This window comes from Artibeus jamaicensis, unplaced genomic scaffold (assembly GCF_021234435.1).
Source record: "Artibeus jamaicensis isolate MK-2021 breed Jamaican fruit bat unplaced genomic scaffold, CSHL_Jam_final contig_777, whole genome shotgun sequence".
Taxonomy (NCBI): domain Eukaryota; kingdom Metazoa; phylum Chordata; class Mammalia; order Chiroptera; family Phyllostomidae; genus Artibeus; species Artibeus jamaicensis.
In genome coordinates, this window is record NW_026521966.1 from 1,795,461 (window position 1) to 1,806,008 (window position 10,548).

General features: G+C 59.8%; 1 protein-coding gene across 2 annotated transcripts in view; it reads right to left on the bottom strand.

Moving 5' to 3' along the window:
• Positions 1-9,483, bottom strand: part of PITPNM3 (PITPNM family member 3) — an 85,600-nt gene extending 76,117 nt beyond the window's left edge. For both annotated transcript variants that reach the window (XM_037126744.2, XM_037126743.2), the window contains exon 1: positions 9,334-9,483. In XM_037126744.2, the coding sequence (XP_036982639.2) occupies positions 9,334-9,355 (22 nt within the window). In that variant the 5' untranslated portion in view covers positions 9,356-9,483. The remainder of the gene's footprint in view (positions 1-9,333) is intronic.
• Between the last annotated feature and the right edge of the window lie 1,065 nt (positions 9,484-10,548).

A 10,548-nucleotide genomic window follows, 5' to 3' on the forward strand; every position in this document is an offset into this window, starting at 1 on the left:
TCTGCCACTGATCAACTGATGATCGCAGTAAATGTCACTCTACACTACCCCGTGCCTCAGTTTCCTCCTCTGTAAAATGGGAGTAATCACAGTCCTTACATAGGGTTGCTATGAGGATTAAATGAATGAATACTTGAAAAAGGCTTAGCATAACGCCTGGCACTCAGGCTATAAGAGGGTTTGTTAAATAACACAAATTATCATGATAACCCACGGGCCTTTCCTTGGTCCTTCCCTATATGGAAGCTCCCAGGGGTGATCCCCTTTCCTCCTCAGGGCCCTGGAATGGGAGCTCAGAGGGCAACACTGGAACCGCCCTCCTCTCCTGAGGCGGGGAGTGTCTGTCCCCCGGGGCCCACGGGCTGCTCCTGGTTCGAGGCCAGTCCTCCTCTCCTCTCTCCCAGCACAGCTTCCTGGGGCCATGTCCTATGTGCCCCCAAACCTGGATTCGTGCTGCCACACGCCCTTTGCTTGTGCTCACCAGAGTGTCTACCCCCAGACCTACCCCCAGACCGGGTCCAGGCCCGCCTGCCCCACTGGGCTGCGGGCTCCCTGAAGGCCGGCAAGTGCCTGGCAGGACCACCCCCAGGCCCGCAGCCCCATAGAGTCCAGGGAGGGGCACGGGGAGAGCTCTTGTTATGTTCAGCACAGTCCTGCACACACGGGGCAGACCTCAGGAGGGCCCCCTCCCTGGGTCAGGATGAGTGTGGGAGCTAGACCGACCCAGGCCAACCAGCCCATGCTCAGGCTTCAGGGGACTGTGGGACCAGCCCAGGGAGGGCGGAGAGGCCAGCAGACACGGCTTCCAGAAAAAGGCATTATTGAAGAAAACCAGTGCTGGTTGGGGGTTGGTTGCTATAGAAACACCTCCTAACTATCTCCCAAACTGGTATATGCACCACTAATGAGCTTGTGTGCTAGGCTGTTTCAGCGGACATGCCAGGAGTCCCAGAAGGGCCTGCCTGCTGGGGTTCCCAGCACCTGGAGCCCAGGTCCAGAAAGGCTCGAAAGAAATCCAGCTTCTGAGGCGACCAGGCAGCTCCATGAGTCCGGGGCTGGACTTGAGGATTAAGGCTGTGTCTCCAGGCTGTCAATTATCCTGAGGTTAGCCACCAACCTTGACCTCAGTCACAGCCTGAACCTTGAGCTCACCACAGACCCAGTCACAGCCACAATCACCGGACAAGCTGAGACCCAGCTGCAGCCCGGGTGACCACCCTAATCTTAAACCAAGCTAGGGCGCTAATTTCAGACCAAGCCAAAAACTGAGCCTTTACCCAGGCACAGCCCCAGTGCAAACCCCTCACCTGCCGAGCAAGGGCTCCAGCTCCAGCTCCAGCTTCCACCTGGCCCCAGCTACAAATCGCACTGCGTGCCATCAAGGGGCCGAATCTCACCACTTCAAGGATGTTTTCAGGGCTCTTACTCAATTCTGTGCAGCATTTTCCGCCACTACCAGGGATTCCCATGGCCTTCACTTCTTCCTGTCTTCACAACAGCCCAGTGAGGTCAGGGCAGAAGGGCCCTGGTCCCTGGTTGCAGGTGAGAAAGGGAAGCTGAGGGAGGAGGCCGACCTGCCCGCTCTCAGGCTCCTGGGCCAGGGGCGGGGAAGGGGCAGAAGCTGAGTGGGATTAGAATCCTGGTCTCCCAGCGGGACACTGTTGGCCAAATCAGTTGCTTTGGGAAAGATGTGCTTTTTGAAGACCTGCCTGCTGGTATCTCATAAATATGGCATTTAAACACCCATTATTTCCCTCATTTAGGAACTAATTAGTGATTAATAGCTTTGGCTATCTATTGTACTTTCATTTGCTCTGCCAAGTTGGCTCCCGACAGTTCTGAGTTGCTTGGAACAATTCTCCCGAGCCCCAGATGTCCCCATCGTCCCTCCAGACTCTTGCTCCATAAGGGAGAAACTTTCTCATCCCTCCAAAGGGAGTTCCCATAGCGTCTGCCACTGATGGCTTCGCCACCAGCAGGTTCCTCCAAGGGGCAGCTGAGAGCAAGGGGAGCCCCAAAAGAGGGGATAGCAGGCGCCTCAGCATCCACAAGAAGGCACTCCTGACCATTCCAGGACCCCTTGCAGGAAGTGCAAATCAGAGGTTAGGGACCCACATACCCAACAGAGAGGCCTAGCTGGGGTCACAGATTTGATGCAGGATGCTGGGGGCACTTCCAGAGACCCCCTACCTCAATGATTGGGCCAGCTTTCCAGGAAGCAAGCAGCAGGAGAGCTTCCCCCCACCCCACCCCCCGCCCCTGCCAGTGAGCCTTAGAGGACTCCTCTTGGACCCTCCTACCACCTGCCACTCCAGGCTGCTATGAAACAAGTATGGGGCCTGGGCTGCCTCTGTCCACAGGCTCCCCGTTTGTTCCAAACCCCAGCAATGGAGAATCAGCAGCCAGTGGGGCCCCCAGCAGCGGGGCTCCACGATGCTCTCCTGACTGCCTCAGACCACACTGCACATGATGGAAACGAACAGGCAGCAAGGGGTAAGCACCACCACCTCCCCCACACTGGGCAGCAATGGGAAAGCTGAAAATAGCTTTTTTTTACCACTAGGGATGATTCCAGGGTTGCTCAGCTGGGACCGGCCTCGAGGAAGGCAGGAGGCGGGAAGTGGGGGTGGGGAAAGGAGAAGGAAGCCACAGGCTAGCGGAGGCCCAGGGGAGCTCTGGTTAGGAGGGCAGTGATCCGAACCTTCTGGAGCAGCACAGAAAAGGTCAGAAGTGTGTGAGTGATGGGCGGCCCTGGATGCGCCAAACCTCTCCAAGGCAGGCTGCCAAAGCAGCCGTAGCCCCTGAGGGCTGGGGTTTGCATCCCGCACACCTACGTCTCTCTTCAGGAGAGGAGGTCCGGAGCACAGGGCGTGAGGCGCTCGGCAAACACTGAGAGCCAAGCAAACATGGCATCAGCCGCAACCGGCTCAGAAGAGGCCTCTCGATCCACCAGAACTCGGAGCCCCTCCCGGGCAGAGCCCGACGCGTTTCTATTTTTGCCGTCAGCGCTGGTTCGGCATCCCCAGCTAACTGTTGGCTGCGTCCCTTCCCTCCGAATAACAGGTTGTCTGGGGGAGGAGAGACACCTCCCCACTGGCGTCCCCTGCCCCATGCCTGCAAATAAACAGGCTGACCCTCCCAGCAGAAAAGGCTCCCGAGACCCCCACCCCAGGCCCCTTCCCCTGGCAGAGCCTCAGCTCCCAGCTCGCCTGACCGCCAGCCCTGGAGAGGAGCCGCGCTAAGACACTTACAGAGAACAGCTTGACCCCCGAGGACTCCGTTTTCCGGATGCAAAGGCACCTGCTCCCTGCCAGCCCTGGCTGCACACACTGACCTTGCTCCCCACGGCCTCAAAGCCTCCCTCCAGTGTCCTGAATTCACCCCACAGACAGGCTACAACCCAAGACCCTCCACGCCACCCCTGAGTCTTGAACCAAGCCCTGAGCTGGCCACACAGGCTCTCAGCCTGGCCCCAGCCTGAGCCCCGGGGAACCTCACCATTCCCAAGTGAACCTCACAAACGCAGCCCTGGAGAGAGCCTGGAGGAAGCAGGGTGGGGCCCCTACAAGGGCCCAGCTCCCCCACCCCTGAACCACTGACAGGCAGGAGGGTCCTCCACCCAGCCTCCCTCTCCACGCGTGATCTCCATGGGGGCCGGAGGCCACACAGCTGTGCAGGCCCCGCAGGCAGGGGCAGGCCCCGCAGGCAGACGCAGGGCCCTGGAGGTGGCATTCACCTCCGGAGTGACTCACTAAGGCTCCCATTCCTTTGTGAAAAGGGGTGCAATTTAGCATTTTCTTTCTCCTTAGAAGACAGGAATTTTAAAAGCAAGAGTGTAGAGAGATTCGAGGGCGGAGGGGTGGTGGGGGGAGCTCAGAGCTCAGACCTCACTTGATTTCCAAATTCATTTGTTACACATTCTTTCCTGCCCCTCCTCCCCCCAGCCCTTCCCCTGGGGGCTCTGGACACCCCCTTCCACATGGCTCCTGGCTGGAGACCTGATGATGGGCTGAGGTCCGGGACCCCCAGGGGGCAGGTGCTCTCCGTGTCCCAGTCCTCAGCGCCCCAAGTGTTCCCCCATCCCTGCCAGCCTTCTGGGAGGGTCCTCGTGGGGTAAGAGATGGGAGGAAGCGAGATCCCCTCAAGACACAGTAAAGCCAGTGGGGGGCGGGGGGAGCAGGGTGAGAGCTGGAGCTGACTTAGAGCTCAGTCTGACCCCTACCTCCCCCTGCCCCTCCCCTTCTGCAGATGAGCAAATTGAGGCGCAGAGGAGCAGCTCAAGGCCAACCAGTGACAGAGCCAGGCTGCTTCTTCTTTGTTACACTATTTAACTCTTAGAAAAGCTGCCTCCAGGAGTAGAAGAGACCCAAGTGCTGCATCCAGCTCTGCCTCTCACATCATGTGTGACTCCAGGCCAGACCCTTCACCTTCCTGGGCCCCGGTTCTCTTACCCATAAAATGGGACAATGCTGGCCCTACCCCAAAGAGATGCGGTCGATCCATTGGACAGGGAAGCATGTTGAGGACTGCTAAAAAAAAAAAAAAATGAGCCAGATTGTCCTCAGGATGCTCATTCCTGACCTGGCACCCCCTCTCACAAGCCCGGAATCCCAGAGAATGCCCAGAAGGCAGCCGGGTCCTACCAGGAAGTCCCTGGTCCTGAGTCTCACTGGTCTCTGGTAGCTCACAGCCTCTGTCCTCAAAGGCACCAACCTCGGAGAAGAAGGCTTTGCCTTTCTGGCCTCAGTCTCCCGCCCCGTGTGATGAATTGGAAGACCTCTGAGCCTCTCAGAGGCTCAGCCATGAACTATCACAATATACCGTACAAGAAAACATCACACCTAGCCAATGCAACACAGACAATGCCCTAAAAGGGTGGGGGTGGGGGCAGGGTAGGGGGCGTGGTCTAGCTCTCCGCATCTACCACTGGACTTCCAAACATCAGCCAGGTCACCGGACCTCCAGCGGGGATGGGATTCTGGGCTCAGAGTCCCACGTTTGAGGCAGGGCTTCTGTGGGACCTGCACTGTCTTTAAGTCATGTAACCACACCACAGTAGGGGCTGCGAGGCAGTACAGGGTCCCACACCAGGGCCTGCTGTGGTCTGCCAGGTCTGCTGTGACCAGTAACTCATCTGAGGAATGAGAGCCCTGCCCGAGCCCTAGCAGGGATGTCCAGAAGGCTTCCTGGAAGCAGTGTTTTTGGAAGTCCTTGAGGGGGCACCTGGGCATCTGATTGGGCCCCAGCCTTTCCCCTGAGCACCTGAGAAGGTGAATTTGCAGCCTTCTGGCAGAACATGGTGATCTTCCCAACATACATCCCAAAGCAATCCTGATGCCCTGGGCCTGGGGGATTCTCAAGAGTCCTGCGCCAAATCCCCTGGCACCAACCCAGAGTGCTGAGAATCCCCGTGCTGGTCCTTTTCCCTCGCTTCCAAACATCCCCTCCGCTGAGACGGGGCCACTGTCCCCAGCTCTGGAACCAAGGAGCAGGGGGCTCAGGAGGAGGTCTGGCTTTGGGATGGTGAAGTGGCAGCTGACTCAGCTGAGCAAGGTCCAGACAGGCTCTGGAAAAGGCAGGTTTCGGGCTCAGCTCTGCCACCACCGACTTCTGTGGCCTTGGGGGAGTACCTCCCCTCTCCAGGCTCCGGGGGCCTCCCACTGACAAGGGCTTTGCAAATGGGTATCTGGGAGCATCCTCCAGCCCTGTCCCTGTGGGATCAGTATTTTATTGACCCAAATTACTGGGTTTGATATCCTCCAGCCTGCTGGCTCCTCCCCTCAGAACAGAGGCCAACACCTGGGAGCAAATAAACTGGTTTCTCCAGCCTGGAAGGCCCAGCCTTGGAGCCCCAGCCCCGCCTCTCCAGATGGCTCTGCCCCAGCTTGAGAGATTCCAAGACCCTCTTGTACTCTCCTTCTACTCCTGCTTGGCTGGGGTGCCTCACACTTACGCTGCCCTGCAGCTGGCAGACACCACAGCCGTCCTGCTGGGTGTAGGGGCGGGGGAATGGGGTGGGCTCAGGGGCATGGAGAGGAAGGGAGGGGCAGGGCAGCAGCTGGCAAGAACCAGGACAAACCTTTCCCAGTCTGGCAAGGCCTCTTCTTTCCACCCTCCCAGAAGCTGTCGAAGGGACCTGTCGAAACACCCAAACCTTACCGTGTTGCTTCCGTCTGCGACGCTCTCCCAAGTGCCTTTCAACCCTCGGCAACCATCTAGGAAGCCTCTATGTCAGCCAGATTTCTGCACCCTCGGGCACCTCCTGCCCACCCACCTCATTCCTAGCCAGCAGCAGCGCATGGACCAAGCTATTGTTCCAACCCCCTAGTCTTTGCTCAAGCCCCACCTAGAAGCCCGCCCTCCCCCACTTCCTGTCTAAACCCTGCTAGTCTTTGAGGCCCAATTCCTAGAGAAATCCAGCCTTCTCCATTTCAAGCCACCACTGGCCTCCTCTCTGTCTGTACTGCACGGAGGCCTGCCCTTGCCTAGCTCTCCTTGTAAGTGACCATGGCACAGTGGACCTCCTGGATCCTTCCCCACCGGCCCCCAGGTCCCTAAGGCTAGCTGCCTTTCATCCCAGAGGCAGGCCCTGTCTCCCCCTTTGTCTGCCAGACCAAGCACTCCCTCGGGGCCACAGCAAGGGCTCTCCTTCCCATAATGACCCTGGCCTGTGTGACAGAAATCTCCCCAGAGATGGACACTGGTAGCAGCCCTTGGGGCCCACCCTACATGAGCTAGCCAACACTTTCTGGGACCTGATTACAGGTTCGCTTGTACCTGGGGTCTCTGGGCAACACACAGGTGCTCTCGCTGCTCCCCTTTGGCTCCTGGCTGCTGGGGCACAAGCCTGAGGTCACCAACCACTAGATTGCAGTGGGGTGGCCCTGCATCATGCACCACGGTGGCCCTGGGGCCCAAACTCTTCTGTCTTCCCTTAGCAGGTGGTCCCTTGCCAGTTTTTAGAGGGAATGCCTCACAAAGCATGAAGCAGACCCCTCACTCACAGGCCAGGCTCCCACAGTCTCTGCCCCTGGCCATCAGCACCCCTTGGTCCCCAGGGTGAAGACCCACTCTTTTCTGACCATTAGTCTGTCCGGGAGAGGCAGATGGCCCTGAATGGCTAACCCCTCTCTGTGACATCCCTTCCTTGGGCCTCAGGTTCTCTCTAAGGACCCCCCTCTGCTCTAAAGCTCACCAGTCTACCCTGCGGAGACCCAGCCAGTGGGGAGGTGTGACCCCCATACACACTGCAGGCCGGTTTCACTTCTGCGGCTCTAAGAGCCTGAAGAAGAAGGACACTGGCAAGATGCAAAGTGGCCTGGATGAGCTGAGAAAAGGAGTAATCGGATTTTGCTGTGGTCAATCCCCAGGGCTCCTTGGGGTGGCAGCTGAGAGTAGAAGAGAAGAGCCAGGCCCGTTCCATCCACAGAGGAGGGGAGTCGGCACTGCCCTGAGGGGAAGGGCCAAGCGTGAAATTGCAGCACAAAAGACAAACTGTTTGATGCTCGGAGCAGGGCAGTGTTTTCACCTGCCACTGGACAAATTCCCACGGACTCTCAGCTGAGGACCAAAGGACCCACAGGCCGAGGCAGAGGGGTGAGCCAGCACCCCCATTCCAGGAGAGGGGTGACCTGCCAGGGCAGTGAGGAAGAAATCCCACCATTGGAGCCGGGAGAGTCCAACAGAGCTGGCTCTGCCCAGCCTTCTGGGCCACCTTGAGGGAGCTACTTCTTTGAGTACCTGTGTCCAGATGTTTTAAAGAGGGAGTCACATTTCCTACTTCCCAGGGTCCTTGTGCGCATTGCCTGGTGCACAGTACCAGCAGTGAGTGTTCCCTGCTATTGTCACGGCAGTGCCCTGGAAGGCGCTCCGTGCCTGGGGTGGGCACACACACACACACGCACACGCCCACACAGAGTAGGGGGCAGCAGGTGGGCACACACCGTGTCTTGTGCCCTTTGGGAGGAGTGGAGGTGAGTAAGGACCCAGCTCAGTCAGGGAAGGAGAGAGAGATTCTTTTCCAGCCTCAATGGTGTCATGTCACTGTGCCTCCCCCGGGAGGGCAGAAGGGAGGGAAGTGAGAAGGGGGGTGTTTGGATGTGTTCCGGTGCTTGCCGCGTCTCACACAATCAGCCCCACCCCAAAAGGATCCGCAGGGACAGAATGGAAATAGATTCTTAGGCACCTGAATCATATACCCAGGTCCTATACAGGGGGGTCTGAACCCGGTTCAGGGTCCAGGGCAGCATTTGTCAGGTGGCAGTGTACTCACACGCAGCCCAGTGGAATTCACGCCCAGTGTGTGTACACGTGAATTCACACTCATTCCAGCACTTTCATCGCTTATGGGTAGTGGTGGGTGGAGTTTGTACCAAGCCAATGCCTAGTCCCAGGGGATGGCATGGCACCTGCCAATGTCACATGTTGGATATGAGTTCATGGCAGATTTATTTACACGTGCCAGCCTCACAAGCCAGCCCTGCTGACACCAGGCTTGCTGCCCCCACTGCATGGTCAGCCCTTTAAGCTTTCCTCCACTCGCACCCCCCAAGACACCAGCAGGCCCACAGGGGCAAACAGGGCAGAGTCTGGTCCATACCCTGATGCCCAGTGCCCAGCTCAGGACCTAGCACCGAGCAGATGTTGGTGAATGAACGGCTGGCTGAATGAATGAATGAGCGGATGACTAACGCCCACTTCCTCACACCGCAGGCTACGCCGCCAGAGTCTGCGGGACCCCAGAAGAGGTCGCACCTTCAGACCTCAGAACCTGAGGCTCTGCCTCTCTGTCCAGGTCGGGGGAGGAGGAGGAGGAATGGTCACTAGCGGGTGGGGTGTAGAGGACCCCTCCCTGCCAAGAAGAAATCTCTGTCGCCTCCCTGACCTGGGGGCGGGGGATTGCTGCGTACTGGATAGAGCAAGAGGCAGGACCAGGAGGCGCGTCCTGGTTAGGGGGCGTGGGACGCAGCGGCAGCCGCGGGACAGCCCCTTTGGTCCCCGTACCTGGGTCTGCCCAGGGCCTGCAGAGGGTGGTGAGAACTCCCACAGCCTGACTGGGCAGGGGCGCCTCAGCCCTGGCCCTTTCCAGTGGGGCCACGGCGAGGGGGACACGGTGTCCCACGAGGTGACTCTGGGCACAGGAAGGACGCGGGGCTCGCGGAACCCTCTCTGCACGCGCCGGGGGTCCGGCCTCAACACCGCCCACTGCAGCCCTCCCGGAACCTCCGCCCACCTGCGCGAGGGGCTCACCTGGGCCAGCAGCCCCTCCCGGAGCAGTGCGGGTCCCTCCCTCGAGCCACCGGCCCTGCCCTCCCGGCGCCCGCCCGCCCTCACCTGCACGGCCCGCCTTGGCCATGTCCCGGGCGGCGGGCTCCGGCTGAGCTGCCCGGCTCCTCACGGCTCCGGGGCTCGGCCCCGGTTCAGAGCCGCCTCCGACCCGAGTGGACTCCGTGCGCCGCGCCCCGCGCCCCCACCCCGCGCGCTCGCCAGCCGCCACCGCAGCCACCGCCTCGCCGCTCCCTCCCGCTCCCTTAAAGGCGCCGAGCGGCGGCCGCGCCGGCCCCCCCGCCGCCGGGGAGGGACTGACGGAGGAAGGCGCCCAACCCGCCCCCGCGGGCCCGCACCCCGCCCGGGCCGCAGCCGCGGCTCCTGCCCGCTCCGGCCCGCGCAGCCACTGCAGCGCGAGGGCGCGACAGCGACCGAGACCCGGCCCGGTGCAGAGACGAGCGAGACCACGCAGTGACACGAGATACTGCGGTCCAGACTGAGATGGGGACGGGAACTGGGAGCCAGGGGTGTAGAGACACCGCGCTAGAGATACCCTCCTGGGGCTGAACCGCCAGCGGGAGAGAAATTCAGAGATAAAAATTCAGAGACTAGAAACACAGAGCCTGGCGCCAGGAGAGTAACTGAGCCGGCAGAGATGAGGAGAGGGGAAGGGAGAAGGGACACAGGGAGGTTCCCACGAGGCCAAGAAGGAGGTGGCTCCAGAGATGAGAGAAAAGAGATGGACCCCTTCATCAGGCCCTCCCCCAGAACTCTGGGTCATTTCTGGGGGCTGACCTGGGCTCAGAGGGGAAGAGATGTCTATGCCCTTAACTCTGAAGCAACATGTACAATGTATGCACATCCCCCTGGGACTCCAGCCTGGAGCAGAATTTGGGGAGGCCAGGAGCCTAGCTGTGAGCAGTACCCCATCCACCTCCCAAACCTGGGACGCGGGATGTGTTGGTGAACAGTCCCGGGGGAGGTTGTGGCTTCTGCAGCCAGGGATCCACAGTCCAGCCCCAGCAGGGAGCAACAGATGGCAGGCTGTTCTGGTGCTGCGTGGGTGGTAGCCAGGTAGAGGCCCCAGGGGAGGGCAGTCCTCTCCCTGGTCAGGGCCATGCCAGGTCTGGGGGCCCTACAGATATCTGACCAGGCTTTGGCAGGTCCCAAACCACCCCAAGCCAGAAAAGGGAAGAGGGTAGTTACTCCTAAAATAACTTTTCACCAAGCCTTCCCCGGAGAAGGTGACCTCTGCTTCCTTCTGAAGACTTGGTAAGGGGT